The sequence below is a fragment of the Rhipicephalus microplus genome, chromosome 2 (assembly GCF_043290135.1).
Source record: "Rhipicephalus microplus isolate Deutch F79 chromosome 2, USDA_Rmic, whole genome shotgun sequence".
Taxonomy (NCBI): domain Eukaryota; kingdom Metazoa; phylum Arthropoda; class Arachnida; order Ixodida; family Ixodidae; genus Rhipicephalus; species Rhipicephalus microplus.
The window spans coordinates 44,605,771-44,630,819 of record NC_134701.1 but is presented as its reverse complement, the minus strand read 5'-3'; the positions used below and the strand labels follow the sequence as shown (position 1 = coordinate 44,630,819).

At 50.2% G+C, this 25,049-nt stretch overlaps 1 protein-coding gene across 1 annotated transcript in view; it reads right to left on the bottom strand.

Annotated features, from left to right (window-relative positions):
* Window positions 1-25,049, bottom strand: part of Stam (signal transducing adaptor molecule) — a 232,534-nt gene that overhangs the window by 109,500 nt on the left and 97,985 nt on the right. The window contains exon 8 of the mRNA XM_075886399.1: window positions 21,747-21,829. Coding sequence (XP_075742514.1) covers window positions 21,747-21,829 — 83 coding nt within the window. The remainder of the gene's footprint in view (window positions 1-21,746; window positions 21,830-25,049) is intronic.

Below are 25,049 nucleotides of genomic sequence, written 5' to 3'. Positions count from 1 at the left end.
GCATCACGGTACAATGTACAGGTATTATTCTCAGCAAGAAACAAACTAGGAAAATTGTGCCCTATGGTGAAAGCATGATAGAGCTCCAGCCAAAATAAATGTGGTGTAAAACACAGGGACGCTTCACTACCCTGTGCACTAGGGGTAGTGTACAAAATTTCCTTAACATGTAAAAAAGTGTATATCGGGCAAACAGGGTGTTGTTTTTAAAAGAATGATCCAGAACCTTTAAGACCTGCATGTACGCGAATCTGCCTTCGCACTGACACACCTGTGGGTGCAGGCCTTTGTTCAATCAAACGACAGTGCTCTTCAAACATAGTGATCAGGTCACAAGAAAACTTGTGGAAGAATTTTATATAAAAAAAGAAGGGAAGTCCTGCGTTAGTGAAACATCAATATTTTTACATAAAAAAGAAGAAATCCTAATCAATAGCATGTTTGAATTGAATTTTGTAGCGCCTGCCCAGTTACCCACAGCGTGAAATTGTTAATGAAGGCGACACGGTCCCTTGCTGGCCCCTCTGCGCATGTTCTCTATGTTTATCTTATGTGTTCAGACAATTTGTATATTTCAATAAATCTTGAGTTGAGAGAAGCGCTTGTTTGTGTCCCTTTTCTTCATCCCGTGAGCTTGTGCACTGTTACTGCCCATAATTCCAAACATGCCTGATTTCTCAGACTCATTGCCGGCACTGTCGAATTGCCCATAGAGTGAATGTATTAAAATGTCCGATATTTTGGACACTTATAGCCTTCGCCATCGAAACTTTCGGACTTCTTACTGCTAGTCGCAGACTCAAAGTCACCACCGCGCCACCAAATTGGTTGTTTTCGTACCCTTTAACCCACCATTTTCGGGTCGCTCGCGCATCGCAGTGCGACTGCCGTACCTTTGAAACTGAAATTGACGCAATATAGAGCACGCCAATCTGTTGCTGGCCGTGGTCAAACCTGTGGTCAATCCTCACTGTGTTCGTTCACAAGTTGTTCTGTCAGCTCTACGGTAGATAGTGTGCTGCATCATGCTATCTTTAGCGTTGACGTTTCCCGATTTTCAGCAGTCACCAAGTTTCTAGCTGTTTAGCGCTGCGCTTTTCGCCAAGCGAAATCGCTGAGACAGCGGGTGCTGCCGCAGTTAATAGCGTGTGTGACGAACTTCTGTCCGCGGACACTGCCTTCAACAATCTGCGCGCTGCCAGCATTTCGATTCCAGTCGAGATAACCTTCAAGTGCTTCACTGATGTTGACAAAGACCTTGAGCTGTAGCGACAGATTACAAAGTCATTCGTGAAGTTAGAAAAAATTCCAACAACTCCAGAGCCGAGATCGAAGATGCAGCACCTACACGGCCAACAAGCTCGGAGTGGACGCCAGCAATTATGTCATCGGTGTACAGCGACAGCATAAACTTAGCTGAAATTCAGTCAGACATGATTGCAAGCAAGCAGAACGCTGTGCAAGAGAAGATAAGTGATTTTTTTGGCCAAAGTGTTGACTGATGAGGTAGCGCCGCCCACAACAGATTTTTTTTCTTTTTTACGACCGGCTCTCTTTGAGCCACGTAAACACTGCATTGCAGCGAGAAAATCTTGTACTCTTGTCGTGACCACCTCCGTCCACCAAAATACCAGCGTAAAGAAAAGATGCGTTTTCGCGTGCATTCGTTCTTCCAGGCTGCTCAATTTTCCAGACATTTTTGTAATCCCTTGAGGGTAGAAAAAATCAAACGTCGTCTGTATATCGTTCATACGGTTATGCTAACTCATGAAGGGGTGCTCAAAAGTTCTCAATCTTTCCCCACCGATCTCTGCATTTGAAGATTCAACTGTATAGCCAGTGCAACAAAAATAAAAAAAAAACACTTATGGTGCCACCTCTTCAGGTGATGCAATAAGCACACGAAAAAGTTGAACCAGAGGATGTGTAAAATCCGCTATTCCGTTAAGAAAACATTAAATGTCAGCACTGCATACAGTAAAACCTCAGTCAGTGGGATTGCGAAAAATCTTTGAATTGACGATACATACCATGTAGGGATGCGACGTCCTTCACTGCCGCTGCGTGCGAAGCCGCTGCGGCCGGGTTCGTCGATTTCTCCGGCACGGCACAGAAACCACGCACGAGGCAGGATAACAACAAGAACGAGTAACCCAAGATGCAGCACAGTGCGACACTCACGGGCTTGCAGGCCGTATAGGGTACTTCGCAAGACCGAGCAAGTACGCTTGCCTAGGGCGCGACGACTCCCGCACAAGGGCCGAAGTCAAACGTACAAACGAGAAGCCGCCTGCTAAGCAGCGCGTCAACCTCTCGTGGAGGCTTGAGAGCATCTGCCGCGACGAGCGAATCGTTGGGCGCAACATAGCTCGAAAGAAAGGAGGATGTCCCGCGCGGCCCAAGGTGCTGCGTTGTGACGTAGGCCCACGCAGGGTGCCAGTGTAGCGTGCCCGGACATGCCAGCGCGCGAAGGAACCGACAGTTGACTCGCCCAGACCAAGAGGTGCCCTGTCAGCGATCTTGGCGAATATCGGTGCTTATGCGTGCCCGGGCTACGCCATTGGCGCGCGCGGCAGCTGGGGAACGAGGTGCCAGATAGGAGGGTGCTCTCGATACCCACATGCCCCCCTCCCAAAACCGAGGCTGCCCTAAAGACGCCGTAGTAACAGCATCCACCAACACTGAAAAAACCGAGCTCCAGCTCCGTGCCATCCACAAAATCATCGGGCGCCCCGGTGTCTTCGGTCAGCAGCGTCTCAGCAGGAAACTGGGGCCGCAGGAGGGCGGCAGACACCGCAGCAGCGATGGCCGACTTGAATGAAGAGTCCTTGACGAGCGCCGCTACGACCGTCTGAACGGAGTCGGTCAACAGGGCAGGTTGAAGGCCTGGGCCAGGCAGCACCGCCGGAGTGGACAAGACCGCAGGGGCACCGCCGGACTTCACTCGGTGAACCCTCGAACGGAGGTTGGTAGCCTCGTGCACAAGCAAAACACCACAAGCGTTGCAGTAGGAGGCCTCAGGAACAGGCGACATCGAGGAACCTCTGGAAGCGTCGAGCAGGTCCGAATGGGTGCGTCCGCAGAAAGGATGCGGGACGGACTCAGGGTCTAACCGCACCCAGACTACGCGTTGCTTGGACCAGCGACGAGTCGACACGAAGGCGACCAGGCTCTCAGTGCCTTGTTGGAACGTCCACGTAGCGACTTCACGACCATGCGGTGTCTTGTTAGCCGGGGCCGGGGGAGCATTCGACGGAGGCGGCATGGACGCGGCCAGCGCCTGCGGAACGGCCGAGCGTGCGGCTGGTCTCCCGGGCTTTTTCTTGGAGGAACGGGCCATCGAGGAGGACATGACAAATGCTGGGGTGTCGGTAAAAGCAGAACGCAACAGAAGGTGCGGCCCCCGAGGCGCGACACGCTGGACCGCTAAAGAGAGCCTACTTCGCGGATTGAAGGTTGCGTGAGCCAATACGGCCCACGCTTCCCTTCTCCCGCCGACTACACGAAAGATACCCAGTGAGAGAGTGAGCCACCGGAGAAAGGGCTTTTCTCTCTCGAGCAGCCGGGAGCGCTGGGAACTGGGTGGATATTTGGCGCGCAGCACGTGTAGTGGTGTTCCCAGGGGGAAAGCTCGCAAGGTAGCCGTTAGCCAGGTAGCTCGCCAGGTAGCTATAAATCTCCACTCCCTTACATGGAGGCGATATTGTCCCGCTACATGCCAGATCCGAAAATCAGCCTAAGTGCGTTTTCGCAGGTTACTGGTGGCGTGGTTTGAAACCAGCCTTATCCCGGTTTCCCTGCGGTTCGGTGACCGCCTCCCCCTCCCCGAAGTCGTTGCTGCGGGCAACGAAAGGTTTGAGGTCGGAGACGTTAACTGAACCGCCGACTGGTCTCCCTTGGGAGTCAGCCAGCTTGTATACCAGGGGCGACACTTTGGTGTACACTCGGTATGAGCCCAACCACTTGGCCGAAAGGGAGGCCGAGATGCCTTTGGCGGCGTCACTCAAGACGTGATTGCGCCTGAGGACGAGATCGCCGACATTGTAACGGACATCCCGATGCGACTGGTCATATTGAGCCTTCTGACCAGCTCACGCTTTTGCTAGGTTGGAATGTGCCAGGTCGAGGGCCGAGTCCATCCGTGAGCGCAGTTCCGCCGCATAGCCAGACGGGCTGACCTACGCGGCGCTTGCCCCGCCGCCACCCCGTAGGACGCGGTCCATGGGGTTAGGCAGCTCTCTCCCAAAGTTGAAAAAGGCGGGCGTGTACCCTGTCGAGCGACTGACCGTAAACCGCATAGAGAAGCCTATGTAGTTGAGACAGACATCTCAATCCCTGTGTTGCTGCGCAAAGGCTGTCAGCAAGGGCTTGAGGTTTCGGTTGATTTGCTCGGTCGGGTTGGCCTGTGGGTGATACGTGGTTGTTTTATGGTGCTTAATGCCAAAGGCAGCACACGCATCCACAAACACCTTGGCCAAGAAATAGGATGCATTGTCCGTGATCAACTCCACCGGAAAGCCAAAGCGGGTAAAGACCTCGGTCAACTTGTCCCAGCTTACGCGTGCCGTTAACTTCCAAAGGGGAAACAGTTCGACCCACTTCGTGAAGTGATCTGTGACAGCCAGGAGAAAAACACGGCCTCTCCGGCTTCTTGGGAAAGGTCCCACAATGTCACAGGCCGTGACTTGCCAAGGTCGCGGCTACATGAGCCCGGGAGGCTTGCCCCCGCGAGGCTTCACGCATTAGCCCACGCGGCATGAGCGGGCGTAGTGAAGGGCATCGCGCTTCATGCCAGGCCAGGTAGTGGAGCGGCACAACTTTTGAAAAGTCTTAAGGCCACTCGCAAAGTCCGGCCAACCGCGAGTCATGGAAATAACCTAAGGTGGCTTTCCTTAGACTGCGGGGTATCACCACCTTGAAAGACTCCTAGGGAGCTTCTTCAGATGGGACGCAGCGCAGGAGAATACAGTCGGCATCAAGCAGGTACGAGTCTAACGTGCCCGCAGCAATACCAGCCTGCGTACGGCACTCGGTGCCGACAGCAATACCAGCTTTCTGTTCGCGCCCAGCGGCTTGACCGCGCCGCTCCGCTTGGGAGCTCAGCTCTTTGAGCTCGTCAACGATGTCTTGACAAAACGGATCGTCCTGCTGTGCCTTGAGCATCTCCTAAAGACGATACCGGCGGGCGTGAGGGGGTCTATCAGGTATGCATCCTCACCCGAGCCTGTCGACTAGAAAATCACTTCGCCATCGGAGTTCGCGCCTTTCGACCCTTTGGAGCCAGAGGGCCCTGGGTCTACTTGATGCTATTGCTCTCAGGAGTGGCGGACACAAGTGCCGGACGCCAAAACGGGGACACGCGACAAAGCGTCAGTCACGACGTTTGAACTCCTTTTCCGGTAGTGCACAACAAAGTCGTACCGCTGCAAGGTCAACCCCAAGCGCGCTAGGCGGCTCGAGGGCTCGCGCAAGCGCTTAAGCCAGGTGCGTGCCATGTGGTTCGTTTCCACCTCGAATGGCACGCCGTCGACATAGCAGTCGAACTTCCGGAGAGCAAAAACTATAGCGAGACATTCCCTTTCTGTGACGCTATAGTTACGCTCGGCGGCGTTAAGTGACCGGCTCGCAAAGGCGACTGGCCGGAGGATGCCGTCGTGCTCCTGAAGGAGTACCGCGCCGAGACTCAGGTCGCTCGCGTCCACTTGGACAACGAACTCCCTGTTCAGGTCGGGCAGCTTTAACTCGGCTGTGGCCACTAGAGCTTCGGCAAGCGCCTTGAAGGCTCACTCTTGTTCTGGCCCCCCAGCTCCATCGTGCCGACTTTTTCAAGAGTGGAGTCAAGGGCGCTTGGAGGGCCGCACAGTTTGGAATGAACTGTCGATAGCAGTTCACCATGCCCAAAAAGCGCCTCAGGCCCTGAATGACTGCCGGCGTCGGGTACTTCAGAATGGCACGTACTTTCTCCTCGCATCGCAGAACACGACCGCTTTGAATGGTAAAGCCTAATAGTGAGATGCGAGTCTCAGCTATTGGAGCTTTCTTCGGGTCCAACTCTGCGGCATGCAACCTCCCGAGGACATCCTCCAAGTGATGAAGGTGTTCTTCGAACATTCGAGAAAAGATGACGATGTCGTCGAGGTACGCCATGGCCTGTTGCCATTTAGCGTCCCCTAGAACGCAGTCTATCAATCTCTGGAACGTAGCTGCAGCTCCAGAACAGGCAAACGGCATGCGGGTAAACTCGTACAAACCTCTGTGAGAGGTGAACGCAGTTTTCTCCACGTCAGCTTGCTCCATCTGAACCTGTAGGAAACCGCAGCTAGCATCCTAGATGCTGAAGTATCAAGCACCGCCTAGAGCAGCCACGATCGAGTCAATGTTAGGCATAGGATAAGCATCCTTCCTCCTGACCTCGTTCAGTTGGTGGTACTCCACACAGAGCCGGTGAGAGCCGTCTCTTTTAGAGACCATTACCACTGGTGAACCCCAAGGACTGTTTGAGCGTTGGACAACTCCGGTCTCAATCAACTCATCCAGTGCCTGGTCAATTGCTCTCGTCTTTGTCGCACTAACAAAGCTAGGATTGCATTTCCAAGGTTGTGCGTCACCTGTGTCGATCCGGTGCCTCACCAGAGAGGTGCAACCCGGGCGTTCCGTGAACGTATCGCTGAAACGTGTCAACAGCGACGACAGGCATGCTTTCTCGCGTTTCGACAAGCTGTCTGGCAAAGGCGGCAGCGAGCCATTCGAGTTGCTGCTAAGCGGGGGGTCACCGGCATAGCTGAGACATCGTTCACCGCGGCAGCATTAAGCTCGAGGGAAAGCTGTACGCAAGGACCGTTTTCCGCCGCGCCGGCCAAAGGACCAGTCTTGGCATCGGAGGGAGAGACGCGGGCTGGAGGGGCAACACTTGGTCTCCTTTCCTCCTTCCTCCTCGTGGCGTCCGGCGACTTACTGGCAGCCGAGACCACGGGAGGTGCAGCGAAAGGCCGTAGGGCGCCGGAAGCGCCATCCCTGTAGCCTCCGCTCGCGACGTCAATTACGATACCTGTGCGTGCGAGAAAGTCGCGACCGAGAATCACCGGCACGGAGAGACTAGGGAGATGCACAAAGCGCTGTCGGCGCGCGCGATTCCCCCAACGCAAAACCAACCGCACAGCGCCGCACGAGGTGGCGGTACCGCTGGCGAGGTGGAAGGCAGTGTCGCAAACTCGAATGCGAGCAGAACAGTCGCGCAAATGAGCCCCAACCTCTTCGCCGAACAGCGAGATAGAAGCCCCGCTATCCAGCAACACCGCAAACTCTCGACCAGCGATCGTAAGGGCGATGAATGGCGCCGGCGTGGCTGGAATGTCATGTCCAGTGCGACACACCATCGGTGCCAGAGGTTGTGTTACACTCCCGTGCTCTCTTACGGCTGCAGCCGCCGGTAAGGGGGAGCTCACCGACGGCTCACCCCATTTCCCGACGGGCGAGCAGGCCCTTGTGTCGGTTGGGGCACGTTGATTTCACGCGCGATGTGACCACGCTCACGGCAACGGAAGCAGACAACGCCTTTTCCTCCAACAAGGGGGAATTTCGCCGATCTTTTAAAGCAACAATGTGTCCGTTCGCTAGCCGCAGTGCGGGCTCCGCGATCGGATATCCCCTCGTGCACTGGAGCATGGGGTTTCCATTCTTGTTTACGCTGCCGGGCAACGGTGGCCGCCCGGGCATACGAGTATGGGTCAAGAGCGCAGTCCAACACATCGAGCGGCAGAGACCGCCTCTCGGAGGTCTCTCGCGGCAGAGGCCGTCTCATTGTTCGGGGAACCCCAAGTGTGACGAGTCACGACCAGTCCACGCGCAACGAGGCTTGAGAGACGCGGACGCTGGTGGAGGCAGGTGATAGGCTTGTCCCGCCGAAATGTCGCCCTGAATACACTTTGCATCAGATGCCAGCTCGTTTAGGTCACGATAACGGGCGCTCTGAAGGTAAGTGGCGAAGATTAGATGAACCTGACGTATGGCTCGCTCCACCTTCCCGGCGTCTGATGCCGTAGGATCGGCAAGGAGGTAGAGCTCCTGCAAAGCCCGAACGTACTCGAGAGGAGATTCGTCGGGATGCTGTGCGCGAAGCTCTAACTCGCGATGCATGCGGCGCTCGTATTCAGGAGGAAGGAATTCGCTACGAAAGAGCGCCCTAAACTCCTCCATCGAGCGAGCTTGGTGGCTGATGAGCCGGTACCACCTCGCCGCTTGGGCTGTCAGCGACACGGGCAGAACAGAGCCTAGCATAACGCTGTCGCTCAGCCGCGTAGCCTGCTGATAGCGGTGCAGCGCCTCGAGGTACTCTGTGGCACTGATGCGGTCCAAATAACCACTGTACTCAGGCAGAGGTACCTTTAAGCTACTCGGAACGCTTGGCTGATGGGACTCGGGGTCTCCCTTTAAAGCACAAGGCTGCGAGTGCACCGCTTCCAACAGAACGTTTACGAGCTGCGCCGCAGTTGCGTGCAGCGATGATTGCTCGAGACGGGCGCCACCGTAGCAGGTGCGCGCGCCTGTTCCCCAACATGCGCGTCCGACAGAGAAGGGCCAGTACACGGCATGGAGGAGGATAGTGCTTGCGCTCCGATTGGTGCTTGAGGCCTCACGCGACTGGCAAACGGGTCGACAGCGGAGCACGGTGCCCAACGCCCATCAAAAACGTCGCCAACGCGAGTCTCAGGCCAGCGAACGTCGGTGAACGAGGCGACGTTGTCGGTTAAGCGAGCAGGCTTGCGAACGACATCGTCAACCCTTTGCACTCGCGACCCCGACGGGTCAGTAAGCGCGTTCCTGCCAACACCTGAGTGCCCCCTGTAGGAAGGACTGGTGCAGTGATTTGAGCAGTCAACCATGCTGCTGAGGGGGAAAGGCCAGCGAGCGGAGACTACGCCGGGGACAGGCCCGTAAGCGCGCGAGTCTCGAACATCTGATACAGCCCGTTACTGGCTAGGCTAGGACTGTGGTCATCGTTCAAGCGACTCGCATCACTGTAGGTGGCCCCAAAAAAGGAATCTCTCCCGGTGACCGAAAACAGAGGGTCGCCGAGAGGGCCGTACCCCGTGCTGTTGCAGCCGTCCGCATCAAACGAGATCAAGTCTGTCGCCACAGGATCAAACAGGAACGAGGGCCTTGAAGAGGTCTGCTCTGAAGCCATGCCGAAACCAAGTTGGGCGCCAGTTATGTGGAGATAGGTTTGCACTAGGCTTACCTACTAAGCGCAACCTTGTAGGGATGCGACGTCCTCCACTGCCGCTGCGTGCGAAGACGCTGCGGCCGGGTTCGTCGATTTCTCCGGCACGGCGCAGGAACCACACACGAGGCGGGATAACAACAACAACGGGTTTATTAACCCAAGATGCAGCACAGTGCGACACTCACAGGCTTGCAGGCCGTTAGGGTACTCCGCAAGACCGAGCAAGTACGCTTGCCTAGGACGAGATGACTCCCGCACAAGGGCTAAAGCCGAACGCACGAACGAGAAGCCGCCTGCTAAGCAGCGCGTCAACCTCTCGTGGAGGCCTGAGATCATCTGCCGCGACGAGCGAATTGTCGGGCGCAACATAGCTCGAAGGAGAGGAGGATTTCCCGCGCGGCCCAAAGGGAATTGGCGCTGCGTTGTGACGTAGGCCCGCGCAGCGCGCCAGCGTAGCGTGCCCGGACATGCCAGCGCGGGAAGGAGCCGACAGTTGATTCGCCCAGACGAAGAGGCGCCCTGGCAGCCATCTTGGCGGAAGCCGGTGTTGATGCGCGCCCAGGCTACGCCGTCGGCGCACGCGCGGCAGCTGGGGAACGAGGCGCCAGATAGAAGGGCGCTCTAGATTCCCACAATGTAGAGAACTTGAAAATATTTAAAGTAATCAGGGCTGGTCGTTTACTGTGCCGTATAGTTAACAGCTCCAAAGGGCATGTTTTCTTTTGCAATACCTGGTCCCAATTTTGCTCTAAACACGGGGAACGGCAGGCCTCGCAGCTATCACTGAAAAATAAAATGTGTCGTGATCAACTGATAGCATGCCTGTGAAATACAAGACATCTGCACTGTAACACAGTAGTGACACAGGGGCAGCATGTCAACTTCTCCCCACTCTGCGACAGCATATCATAATGCGATAATTCACTTATTCTTTCTGGTGAAATGAAAAATTTTATAATGGCCTGTGAGATGAAATTGGAGATGTGTTATGACTACAAACAGGATCATTGAAGCTTTTGAACTTAAGGTGTTGCAGGCAAAAACTCCGCCAGCAGTGCAAGTGCGCAGATCGCAAGAGCAACCTGCCATCAAAGGTCCGTATACATAGCAAGTTCCATAGCTGCCCTTAATAAAGTCTTTTTATTGCCCCGAAAAATGAGTAAATAATACATGCTACATGCTGCCCACACGTCACCACTGTGCTGCAGTGAAACATGTTTTGTTTTCACAGGTGCACATTCACCTGATCACAAGCTTTCTTTTTTTTTACCTTTTCTTCCCTTTTTTTTGCTTCAGCTGCCAATTATTAGTATCGCTATGCTACACTGCCTTGTGGCTCTTAAGGGACAGGGTAAGCAAAAATACTGAAAAAAAAAACTTTTTCTTACTTGAAATCTGCAGCCTCTTCTGAACTAGAATTAGTCATTCATTTGTCTAATATGCGATTTTTTCTCTCTAAAAACGAGATGTTTCATAACTTGTGCAAGGGCCAGCTATGCCCCCATTTTTACGTAACAAGAAATTCTTTGCAGTTCAAGCATCATAGCCAGTTTTCAAGCTGTCGTGCATTTGGCACATTCAGAAACGAATGAGCCCAGACCTGTGAAAAAAAAAAAGCCGAGACATCAAGCTTTCTGTCGGGAATTCGATATCTGGTCGAAGACATCTCAGTGGCGTTCTCATATGCAAACACCAAACCTATTATAGTAAGGCCATTAAAATAAATCGAGCCAGCTTGGAGGACACGCAAAAAGCTGTCCGGTCCACATATGGCATCAAAGGATATCAATCAATTCCACGGTCTTTGGTCGAAGCACGTCGAAACAGTGTAAATTCAGCAAAGCCCAGTTGATGAACCATTCGTTCACAAAATATGCCTTCCAGCATCTATTATTGAGGCTGCCAAGGTAAATTATCTGGAACTAGCTCATCCAGAAATGGGAAAACTGGAAACCATAACGAGTCATTGGAATGTCGTGTGGAAACACGCTCCAAAAGAACGTTTTCCTGGGGCACTCAACAATGTAAACACTCTTGATGCTTTTAGCGATCGCAATATAGCCCGTGTGAATGTGCTGAATTATTCTGGAATTTCGCCAGAGCACTGGACAGTGGAGTGCCTATGCAGCCTTGAACTGCACCAACAGTAATGTGCTGAGACAGCAGCATAGCAGACGACAAATGAGGCTCACCAGGCAAGGCTGGTGCCTATACAACGGGTTTGTCAGTTTGGTGTTATTTCGTTGTGCAGCCGAATCTCGATAATTCGAGCTCGAAGGGGCCCAAAAATTTGATAAAGTAAAAAGAAGTTCGAATTAAAAATCTAAATAAATTCCATGCAGTGGCGCATGTGCACTGAGCTAACACATGAGGAAGAAGTTTCAGAAGACATTTATTCATAAATCACAGAACATCCGTCATTGATTGAAGTAATCGGTGATGCACGCCTGCTCAGGTTTGCCTTGCATCGAGTCAATCGATTTTGCACGCAGCTTGCAAAACATTTCTACTTCGGCTTCAGCGTTCTCCTGGCAAAAGAAGTTCCGCGCGCCAATGTCGCGCGCCGACAATCTCTTAAGACGACTACAACGACTGCATAGCGGAGCCTCTCCGCTACACAGCCACAGCGTGGCCAGCACGGTGATGAGAAAAGAGGAGTTTAGATAAGTGTGGCGAGAAGTAGATCGAAATTTGATAGAAAACCGACACTCCGCAGCAGTGTTTTTTTTTTTTTTTTTGCTCTCTTCGCACACGTCGTCGAAAAGAGAAGGGTTACGTGGCAGGGACGAAAAAGGGGAAAGCGTCGCGTGAAGATTCCTCTCCACCCACTCAAGGCACAGAGCCGTGCTACCGCAAGGGGCAAGAGCTGCAGAAGATAGTGCCTTTTTCCCTTTCCTTCAATTGCAGAAGATAGCGCCTTTTTCCTTTCCTTCAACCACACATTCATTCAACCCCGCGACCGCTTTTTTTTCCTCTCTCTCTTCGCGCACGGCGTTGAAAGGAGAAGGGTCTTTACATGGCAGAGATGGAAAAGGGAGAAGCGCGGCACAGACGTGTCGCAGATTGGCACTTGAGAGAGAGCAAACATTACACCGCAGCCTTTCCTTTCCTTTTCCTTTCCTTCGTGTCGGAGGTGGCGCCGCGGGATCGGGTGGGTTGCTGAGAGCATTTTCAGAGTGCGATATGTTCGAATTAACCGTCGCAAATGCTTGCGTATTCGAATTACTGGGCGTTTTTGCCCATTGGAACGCACATAGCTTTGACGGCACCGCATCGTGAGTTCAAATTTACCAGAAGTTCAAATTAAGAGTGTTCAAATTGACGAGATTCGACTGTACTTTTGAAATAATGCACATTTTGTACTTCAAATGTGATTATCTCAAAACGTGCTTTTTTCGTACTTATGTTTCTTTTTCTCAACAGTCACAGTATCTAGAATCACAGATTTCTGCCAGTGTTTAGATTATGCAATAGGGAATATGTTGAAGCAGGATTATTGTTGTGTGAGGAAGTGCTTTTCTTCAACACGACACCTAATAGCTTTTATCGAGTGATAATTAGGTACTTGAAATAAAAAACAGAAAATCAGCATTATAATTTTCAGTGCTAAATCTGCTTCATTTAGAAAAGAAATTGTTCATGATCACATTAATAGTAAAATAATTACTGTAGCTCTTATGGTTATGGAGAAACAGGTACATAAACTTAGCCAAAAATACATGGCGGATATAGGGCTTAGCCTGTTCCCTTAGGGCTGTTGTTTCGGCGAATTCGCAGCAAAATGAGAATCGGGAATCAGCACATCACAACCAAAGTTTTTCAAATTAACTGGACTGGTGCTATCGGCTGCTTCAAATTATCTGCTCAGACTTGCATTTCAAAATACTGGGCTGCAGAAATATTTTGAATTAAGCATGATTTCGAAATAACAGAGTTCTTAATATTGAGGTTTTAAATAGTATGTGTATGTCCAACTTACTTTTTTCTTTTTACCCTATTTAGTTTCAGTTGTGTTTAAAACCTTTTGTTCTGTGTTTAAAAGCTGAGTAGTGAAAGAATAATGCACTAATGATATTGTTGCGCACATGCACGAAGACAACGAAGCATATACGATAAACGCACTTGTCGCCCGGAGCGAGAAAGGAAGAAGAGGATCAGGAGGATCCCTAATCAGGCGGCCGCTTCTGAGCTGCCTCTCCCGACCTAATAAACGGCCCCTTTCAACCTCTACCGGTCTTTTTCAAACGTAACAGAGTGGTGGAGGTCCCGGGTAAGCGCTTCAACTACGGAACGATCACTGTCGCAGCTTCAACGAAGCCGTCGACTTGCCGGTTTCCCACCATCTGTCGTGACTTCAACATGCCCGAAGAAGCAGGTGTACCCAAGACAGACGCGTCTGGTCCGCTTCCGTACTACCGAGTTCCACTGCCCTTCGGAGGAAAAGCCGGAGAAGATGTCGACGACTGGCTCACCAAGTAGAAACATGTGGGCAAGTCCAATGGTTGGGACGCAGCCGCTATGCTAGCCAACGCAGTGTTCTCCCTGACCGACGCCGCACTGGTATGGTACGAGAACCACGAGGACGCACTCATGACGTGGGATCTTTTTGTTGAAAAGCTCAAGGCGCGTTTCGGCGATTCAGTTGCTAGAAAGAAGCGGGCTGAGCAAACACTGTCGCAACGGGCACAGCTACCAGGTGAGACATGCACCACTTGCATAGAAGAAGTGTTAAGGCTGTGCAAGGTGGTCTGCGCTACCGTGTCGGAAGAGGACAAAGTTGGTCATCTGCTCAAAGGGATTGCTGAGGACGTGTATAATTTTCTAATTGGAAAAGAAAGCCTCAGTTCTGTGTCCAACGTCATTCAGCATTGCCGAACGTTTGAAATGCTCAAGATGCGTCGAATTGTGCCCAGGTTTAGTCGGCTGGCTAACCTTACAACTGTTTGTTAGTGCGGACACGAATCCTGGCCTCGACCTCTTTTCTACCATTCGACAGATTGTTCGCGAGGAATTGTCCCAACGAGAAATGTCGCGTTCGACAGCTGACCATCCCGAGTTGTGTCTGCCACATGAGGCTATGAATGTGCCTCCTTTGAACCCATGGCAACTGACGATGAGCGCGGCAACTGTGGAGTACAGCCCAGCCCCACAGTCAAGGATGACAAACCGATTTCCCGCGTCGCGGTATGACCGACGCTCTCAGCGCACGTCTCCTCGTCAGCCAACGTCTTGTTACGTCGTACCCGACCAGTACATCCGTTACACAAGAACAAATGATGATGCTCGATTCATCGACGAGCGACCAACGTTTCGACCTCAGCCGGTGTGCTAGTCATGCGGTGTGCCAGGCCACATATCACGGTTTTGCAACCGTCGGGTGACTCCTCGGCGTCACCAACCATCAGACTTTTCACGACCCTTCAAACAGTCTCATGGTGTCCAACGGCCGGCCCACATACCACCTGATGACAACTATTAGCTCGGCACCTTCCGCAGCCACTTACCGGCATCTGAGAGGAGTTTAACGCCCCCACTTCGACCTCGTGCTCATCGTTCTCCTTCACCGCTGCGTCGCAAAGTGCCCGCTTCGCCACCGGAAAACTAGCCAGCGCGGCCAATGGGGGTGAGGTCGCTGGAAACGTGCTACTGACAAAAATACCTCCTGTGTGTATGTTTGAAAACAAAGTGCATGTTTTGGTGGATTATGTGTCTGTGAAGGCCTTGGTGGACACAGGTGCAACGATTATCGCGATGAGTGCTTCCTTTAAAGACGTGTTAGGGCGAAAAGTTGTTTTTACCTAGTATGAAACTTCAACGTTCTGTGAAGCGAGTGGAGAGCCATTGCGCCCTCTTGGTGTGTGTAGTGCTGAAGTATTTTTAGGAGGCCTTATCATAACGACAGAGTTTGCGATTATTCCTTGGTCGACACATGACGTCGTTCTCGGCATGGACTTCTTGCAAGAACGCGGTGCCAATGTGGACTGTCGCACATGGAAAGTCTTTGTGAGTGGCCAGATGCCATTAAAACTTTTGGAAACTCCAGCGGACAACCAAACTAAGCTGTGTCTGTGGCGATAGGTTCTTACCTGCCTTGTCTACCGTACGTGTTCCTGTTGTTTGTCGCGGCGTGGATTCTCACAGCTTCGATGCGAGCGTAGAACCAATGCCCATAAACTGCGTGAAGAAGAATGTGTTGGTTCCCCATTTGGTGGTGTCGATCGATGGCGGACGAACTGGCCTATGGACTGTAAACTGTTTCTCTGAGCCCGTGACACTACTCAATGGTTTGAAATTAGCTTCAGTCAGCAAAGAACACACGACCTCATCAGTGGTCGAGCTCACAGGCGTGCCGGAAGAACGTGACGGAACTGGTTGTCACAATATGGACAGGGCGCTTATGGCAACGATAACTAGTCGCTCAGCTCAAGCTAGCGCCGAACTTTAATGAATGTGCTGTTGAAGCACGTTTCGGTATTTGACTTTGCTGCAGAAGGGCAAAGTTATCCCTATCCCCCTGTCTCGAATGCGCCATACCATCAACACTGGCGCGGCAAGTCCGATTCGCCAAAAACCATATCGTGTTTCCCCGTCAGAAAGAGAAGTTATCAACGACCAAGTGCAGGAAATGATGCAAAAGGGAGTGGTACAAGAGTCAGCCAGTCCATGGGCAGCACTGGTAATCCTTGTTAGGAAGAAAGACGGATCTTGGAGATTTTGCGTAGACTATCGCCAACTGAATGCCGTGACTAAAAAAGACGTATACCCGCTGCCCCGTAGAGAGGACGCAATAGACTGCTTACATTCGGCCTCTTATTTTTCCTCCGTAGACTTACGATCCAGTTATTGGCAAATTCCGATGCACCCAGAGGACAAGGAAAAGACTGCCTTTGTAACCCCTGATGGGCTCTTTTAATTCAACGTGATGCCATTTGGACTGTGCAATGCACCAGTAACGCTCGAGAGGTTTATGGACACCATTCTGCACGGCTTGATGTGGAACATCTGCATGTGCTACCTCGACGACGTCGTCATCTTTGGCCGCACGTTCAGTGAACACAACTCTCGTCTGGACACTGTTTTGAACTGCATCCGAAACGCTGGCCCAATTTTAAGCTGGAAGAAATGTCACTTCGAAGACTGTCAGACGCTGGTGCTCGGTCATCTCGTTGACGAGGATGGCGCCCGCCCTGACCCCCAGAAGACAGCAGCGGTTGAGGTGTTCAATGCGCCGCGTTCCGTCAAGGAGCTTCGTTGTTTCCTGAGGCTTTGTTCGTACTTCCGGCTCTTTATTCCGAAGTTTGCCGATGTTGCGTGTCTTCTCGCATGCCTCTTACGAAAGGACAATTTCTTTGAATGGACTCCGGAGTGCGATTCTTCATTCCGTCAACTGAAGCACTTCAGTCCTTCTGCTCCGACAGAGTTTCATACGGATGCTAGAGGCATAGGTATTGGAGCCGTCCTAGTACAATATTACGGCGACTGTGAACATGTCCTCGCATACACAAGTCGCTCCCTAAGCAGGCCAGAACAAAACTACACTGTTACGGAACAAGAATGCCTGGCGGTATTATTTGCAATTCAGCGGTTTAGGTCTTACCTGTATGGATGCCCAGTCACAGTCGTAACCGACCACCACTCGTTGTGTTGTCTTGTCAACCTTCGTGACCCTTGTGGCCCCCTTGCGCACTTGGCACCTTGGCTACAAGAATACAGTTTTACCGTCGCTTACGAGAGTGGTCGTCGACATGCTGACGCGGACTGTCTTTCACGTATGCCACTTAGCACAACGGACTGTGAATCCGCTGACCTTGACCAGCTTGTAGCGTCTGTGTCGCCTACGATCCCGGACTACCCCAGTTTCAGAGCAGAACAGCAGAAGGACGCTAAACTAGCACCACTATTCGCTGATGCATCCGCTTCCACTATTGCACACCGTTTCTGTATGCGTGATGGACTGTTGTTCAAAAGGAACTTCTCGAGCAGTGGCGCGCGTTACCTTTTAGTGGTCCCAGAGAGCCTGCGAACAGTTATGAGTGTCATGCACGACGACCCTACATCTGGACATTTAGGTTTGGTGCGGACGCTTCACCGGACTAAAAAGCGCTTTTATTGGCCTGGTATGCAGAAGTCCGTTGAGAGTTATGTGGCAAGCTGCATGCAATGTCAGCGTCACAAACGTCCATCAACTGGTCCAGCTGGTTTTCTGCAGCCGATGCCAACTCCAAGCGCACCTTTCGAACAAGTGGGGATTGACTTTCTGGGTCCCTTTCCAAAATCGGCTAAGGGCAACCGATGGATAATTGTTTGCGTCGACTACCACACACGCTACTGCGAGATGGCAGCCGTCCCCTCCGCAACTGCCGCTGAAGTCTCGTCCTTTTTGCTACAGTACATCATCCTCCGACACGGCCCACCTCGCCTGATTATCAGCGATCATGGACAACATGTCACAGCAGATGTCATGAAGGAGCTAGTCCGTTTGTGTGAATCCCGCCTGTGTCACTCGACACCATACCACACCTAAACTAATGGGTTGATGGTGCGTACCAACCGCACCATTATCAATGTGTTGTCTATGTATGTCTCATGCGACCACAAGAACTGGGATGACGTACTCCCATTCATTACTTACGGGTTTAACACCACGAAGCATGAGATTACAGGTCATAGCCCTTTCTTTTTGCTTTATGCATGTTTGCCCCGACGCACAATCGACACAATCTTACCTTTCTGTGATCACAACAGTGTCACTGTCGCCAAGACTTTCTGCCTCGCCAAAGAGGCGCGTCGCATAGCTCGACTACACACATTGGCATCGCAAGACAAAGCGAAAGCACGCTATGACATTCACCATCGACCAGTGATTCATCGCCGTGGTGATCTGGTGTAGTTGTGGACTCCGACGTGCAAGCGCAAATTATGCCAAAAGTTTTTGGCCACTTACGATGAACCTTCTGTAATTGTCAACAGACTTGAGGTCAACTATGTAATAGGTCGTCTCACGACGAGTGGTCGACGAGCTGCCAAAACTCAAGTGATTCATAATGCCCGCTTGAACCGTACACGCGACGACAACTCGACCAACTCGTTCGGCGGCCTTCGTCTGCGTGGAGAGGAACGTTGCGCACATGCACGAAGACTATGAAGCGTATACGGTGAACGGACTAGTCGCCCGGAGCGAGAAAAGAAGAAAAGGATCAGGAAGATCTCTAACCAGTTGGCCGCTTCTGAGCTGCCCCTCACGACCTAATAAACGGCCCATTTCAGCCTTTACCGGTCTCTTCCAAACGTAACAATATATAATGCCAATAAATATAATTGCTAAAAGAAAAATGCAGAGCCCTTGGCATTTTCTTCCACCTTAAACCAGATCTTCAGGTGCTGGTGAAACAATCTGCTAGTAACCGTAACAATCATTCCCACAGGTCCCCCTAACTGTACAACAGACTTTGTGAATCAAGGGTTGAAATTTTTAGCAAGTTCTGTGTAGTGGGTTACATGCATAAAAGGCGGCTTTTGAGAGCAGAGGAAGTTATTCGTGTTTTAAAGCAGAGACGTGAACGAGTAATAGAACATTTGCGTGCTACGCATACTGCCTGGGTTCTATTCTCACTCGTAGCCAGAATTTTTTATTCTTAGTGCGTACTTTTAGTGGATGAAACCAATGTGAACTTGCTATGCACCCACTATATGTCGCCCTAAGCGAATAGGCTCAGTAGTGTGTGTCCCTTCTGTAGTGGGTGATCGGGTTAAAACCCCGAGGCCATTAAATTAATGACAGGTTGTGACAGCCGCTGCAAATGGGTGTTTGTGCCATGCATTATTACTGCAATATTTCATGTTGCATAGTAAAGCATGTATATAGGATGTGTATATGAAGCATGAAAGCTACTTTCACTGAATTTCCAAGCAAAGAAAGTTCTTTTCACTGTATTCACAAGCAACAACGTGGCCGTGTGGTAGAACATCCGCTTAGCACACCAATTACACGGGTTTTATCCACATTCGAACCTCAACGACCCTGGCTCGGTCCCCACTCTGCCTTGTTCTTGATTTTTCGGTTCTACATAAGATGACTTTTCGCTCACAACCAACGACGTCGGAATTTCCGTAAAATAGGCTCTTTAACGCTATCGTGTTTTAAAATATTTCCACAAGTTAACACTAACAAAAATATGCACAACACGTCATAAAACCAAAGTTATTCAATGAGCCATGTTGAGGGCTTATTTACTTGTGTATAGAAGTTTATTGCAACGTCCTTCAAAAAGCTGAAAAGAAAAAGTGCACAACTAGAAAATGTTCATATGAATGCTGAAAATGTTTATGCAATGCAAGCAAACATAAGGGTCCACGCTTCTTAGTGCAGTTAAAGAGCCTTTGGAATGAATGTCAATCTACTGTCCCCCTTGATGCTATAGGCATCAGAAAATAACAAAAAGAGAATGTTTACCTTTTGTCACAAAAATTTTTTTTGTCCCAAACTTAGGCTGAATAAAGTAATTTATTTATTGAAGCTAAAGTTTTTTTTTTTTGTAACTACATTTCTCTAACATTCTTGCATGACTTGAGCATAATACAGAATCCTTTAGCAACCGTGCTTTGCATAAAAAGTTGAATTTATATTTATTGAAGTTTCTATTTACAGATTTTACCAAATCAATTGCATTGAGGTTTAAAACTACAGTCAAAGACACTTGAAACGATCCCAGATATAGCAATCTATCAGTTGTAACAATGTTTTGGTCCACCTACGATTTTCCTATGCTACTCATTGAAACTGCAACCACAAATAGTGAACATTTTTTACGGCTTCCCACTTTCACAACCAACACTTCCAACACAGCCTGGATAAAAATATGGCACTTATGAAGCGGATAAAAATTAAAAGCAAGTGCCTCGCATGCGGGAGCAAGTGCGAGGCACTTGCTCCCGCATGCTTCGCGACAGTTTACTTGCAACAAAGATGTTGTGGACAGGGACGAGAACCACGCCCAGATTTCGGTTTGTTGCGATGCTCAACTTTCCTCTGTCATAATGTGCTATAAAGGGTCTTCCATCTTTCGGTAATAGCCCAAAATGGTCAATCAATGCTAACGACTTCTGCACTGTTTCAGCGGTGCTTCAACGAATAAGCCTCAAAAAAGAACTAAGGCAAAGTAGTACGAAGCAGTGTACATGCCGTTTCGACTCATCGCCAACAACCTTATCATAGCCATCTGCAGTTATCAGATGGCTATGAATACAGCGCATGTACTTGGCAGCGCATGTTAAAACCATGCTGAGAGATGGGGCAGAAACAGGTCCAGTATTTCCACAAGTTCGCTGCCACCGTGTTGTGCAAGGCCGCATGCACATTGCTTGCAAAATGCATGTATTCATCGTGTTGAACTAACAAGCTACTCGCTGCACGTGAGTGAATCTGGAGTGAAGCATGCATCAAGAACACACAAATGCATGTATACATTTAAGAGTGCACATGGCCCGGTAGCCGAGTGTGAGAGCCGGGTAAGCGACATGCTGCACACAACTAGCCAGGGATGATTGTTTCCACATGGCAGTGACGCGCTTCAAGGGAACAGCGCCAGTTCATTACGAATGTGGTTTAATTCCCTCGTGAGTACACAGCGAGCGTCGCTTGACATATGCAAAAGGCCCAATTTGTCACCAGAGTTGTCAGCACTCTTTATTAAGAATAGTCGTAGAAAAAAAAACTATTCAGTCATTAAGTGCACATTCTTATGAGAGAATCCATATACAGTCGAGCCCCTTTATAAGAGACACTGATATAAGAGAAAGGGTATAAAAGAGACGAGTGTGCCTACAGTAAAATACAAGTTGATAAGAAAATGCATACGTGGTACCCTGCTTATAAGAGACATGTCATATAAAAAACAAGAATTGCTGCACGGAGCATGTCTCTTATAAAGGAGTTTAACTGAACAACGAACTACTGATATAATGACACTTTCTTTCTACTGCTTATAATGACACTTTCGAGTTCGTTATAAATGGGCTTGACTGTAAAAGTATTACTTATCTTCCCAAACGTGATCACAATATTGACCAATATCTGTTGGCTTCCTACATAGCTGGTGATGACATTGTGACAGAGCAAGTCATTTCTGATATTTTTTTGACAACACTGCAAATTACCTATTCCTCGTTGTATGGTGTTTGGCAACATTCAGACATGTGGTCAGAGCCACCCTGTCTGAAAATCTTCAAGGTATTTAAAAAGTTAATGTGTTTAAAAACCCAGGTGGAAGAGGGCCGGTAGCTATTTGTCTGCATTCAGATTTGGCAGTGCACGAAACCAACCAGTACTGCTTAGGAAACTGCAGCACAAGATGACAAAGTGAAAACCAACAAAGAAAAACACCAAAATCTACAAGGTTTTGCCATAAATCCTCTTTTCAATGCAGCCATTTAACAGCTACAATTTCTTTAAAAATGCCGTAATGCTACACAGATACCAATGGGCGGTCATGCCCAGAATGGCCTAAAGTGAAAAGAGGCCCACCTTCTTCAAGGTCTGCAGTGACAAAGTTTGCGGGAAAAAGGCCCTCTCCTCGGTGGTTGGAGCCCTTCCACCAGTTAGGATCACTGCAACAGATAGGAGCATCAATTAAGGTGGTCTAGAATGTACCTGAACAGGTGCACTTGACATCACAAAGGCACTGAAAAGGCTATATTGTAAACCTAATTACTAAGAGCCCCATTTTTGGACCATCACGAGCAATGGCTTACATGCTGCCCATGTACCACATCGAACTAAATAGTGAACGTACAGTGTTCTGTAATTTTGCAGATATCGTTAATGTACAGCCAGCGGAGTGCACTCCTGTAAACTTAACGGTTAAAAAGAGACTTCCAATGCGTAATAACGGAGCACGCTCTAAGCTCTCCGACTGAGACGGTGCACGAGAGCGTGCGCCTAGTGTGACTACCGGAAAAACCACAATAACGTGCTTCCGGCTTTTTTCCCCCACTCGTTCTTACTGCCGCCAAACGGCCACACTGCCGCCACCACGCTGTCGGGCCCCCAAAGGCAGTCGGCTGAAATTGCGGTTAAGTTAAGCTCTGAACCACTCCGCTGCAGGTGCTGCACCCGAGCGCACTCGGGTGTGCTTTTTCAGAGTTCGGAGCGTGCTAGCTTAACGAGCCCAATGCAACGATTCGGAGCACCGGTGAATACCCATACGAGTCTATGCATTTCTTAACTCGGGAGTACGAAACATAGATTACTGCAGTCCCTCATTTACGAAATGTTTGAAACGAGAATGCCCAGTCTACTCCCGTAACATTACGTGCATTCAAGTACGAAACATAGATTACTGCAGTCCCTCATTTACGAAATGTTTGAAACGAGAATGCCCAGTCTACTCCCGTAACATTACGTGCATTCAAAAAGTGCTCACATGGATTTGTGAAACATTTAAATTGTCTAAAACTATTCACTCAGCACACTTAAGCAGCTGCCACCACTATTGTTAACAAAAGAAATAAAAAAAAAAGCTGGTGACAATGATGATGATGATTTTCTCATCGGTATGGGTGACTGCAGAGTGTCCGTAGCAAACATGCGCATAAAAGAGTGTTTTCACACTCGTCGCTTGGCTTATTGATGGCGCTGACTGTCACTCCTACTTCTCAATTCACATATAAACCCAAAAAAGTGGATGGAGGGAAGGCCGCTGTGGTAGCTCAGTGGCTAGAGCATCGAACGCGTTATTCGAAGGTTGTAGGTTCGATTCCTGCTCACGGCTGGTTATTTTTTCATCCACTTTTCTTTCTTATTTACGTTCCATTGGTTCTAATAACTTCCCTTGTACATTCCTTGCCATTACTGTCTGTTAGATCTCATATATATATATTGTGAGCGCTGACTGTGTAGTTCGTCATCTTCACCGGCGCATACAAATCATCGTAGTCTCTAGCCAGGTGTTCGGTTGCTGGCTCGCGCATCTGTGTTCAAAATACAATGGTCACTCCTTCGTACCTGACGTCGTCTCACAAGTGGTGGAGGTGCTACGATTCCCACATCCTTGTGCTCCACCGGTCACCCCTGGAGCTCCGGTCTGGTCGACGGCTGTGCTTGGCAACAGTGATAGCGCAATACGACGCACCACCCCTTGCCGCCTTCGTTGCACTTGCTCAGCCTGCTGGGCCTCACCACACCGCGAGTACCTTGCAGCGAGACCCTCCAGTGTTTTCTGGCCTTCATGGTAAGGACGTAGAAGTATGGCTGGACAGTTATGACCGCACCAGTGCTTGCACTTACTGAGATGAGGCACACAAGCTGTGCTATGTTCCCTCTTGTCTCAAGGAGGTCGCTATGACGTGGTATTATAACCACGAATGCGACTTTCCTGATTGGTCAGCATTCACGATGCAGCTGCGTCAGATATTGGGCACTTCTGCATGACGCTCTGAGGTAGCGAAGCAGAAGCTCGCTATTCGCATCCAGGGGCCTGCCAAATCGTACACATCGTACATTGGAGACGTTCTGGCCCTCTGCTGCCGTGCCCAAAGTGACGTGTCGGAGGTCGACCGTATTCGTCATGTACTGAAAGTCATTAACTCCGTCGCCTTTAATGCTCTTGTCATGCAGAGCCCACAAACAGTTCAGAACATCAATACCACCTGCCAGCGCCTGGACGCACTGTACTCAATGCGCCTTCCACACGCCTCCTGTGACATTCGTATTACTGGCGAGCATGAGCTACGAATTCTAATTCGCACCATAGTGAAAGAGGAACTTCACAGCCATATTCCTGCCAGCGCACCTACTTCATCTGTCCGCTCGCCCCCTCCTAACCCTCGGGAAATTATCAAGGATGAATTGGCATCAATGACAAGCGTCGCACGTGTCCCCCCCCCCTGCACCCTTACATGTGCCTACATATGCTGTAGTCACTTCGTGGCCTCCTGCACCAACTCCACCTGTACCTGCGGCCCTGATATACGACCATTTGGCCGCGATCGCAGCCAAGGCACCACTACAACCACACTTCGCTGCCTGGCGCCCTACGCGCCCTGTTGGCTACTACTGTGGCATACGAGGACATATCTCCACTTTTGCCGCCTGCACCAGCAAGATCGATGATCAAGTTATTCGTATGAGAGTGACCGTGCTCGAAATCCAACCTCTACATTCCAGGAACCTGCATTCTCTCGTCACGACGTTCGCCTTCACCTCCTTTCTTAGACGGAGACACTTGTTCTTCCCGCTCACCACACAGTCGTTCACCGTCACCCTTTCGCCGTACTACTTCGCCTTTACCTTCTGCCCTGATGCCGCTCGACAGCCACTCGGAATACTAGAAGCTGAAGTTTTTGGAGGAGAAACTGCGTGTCATCGAAATGTCCCAATTCTTTCTGCGCGCCCTGAAAACTTACTCACTGTTTGTGTCGAAGGCATTTCGGATGACGCACTCGTTGACACTGGAGCCGCCAGTTCGGTCATTGAACTGTATCACCGTTTACGAAAAGTGCAAACTCCATCTATATGTTAATCCGGTGTTTTGTGGTGCTAATGACAATCGAATTTACCCTATTGGTTAATGCACTGTTCATGTTCTGATCGACCGAATTCACCACCATATACAACTGGCTGTGCTTTCTTCACGTGTTCATTGGATTATATTGGGCTGGGACTTCCTGTCAGCTGCTTCCGCTGTCACTTCGTGTAGTCCGCCCATTATTCACACTACGGACACTCAGCATTCTAGCGCGTACGATTTCTCGTCGCCTCGCCTTGTCGCAGCCGCAGATTTTGTACTGCCCCCCATCCAAGAACGTATCCTCACCATTAGGTCTGTCA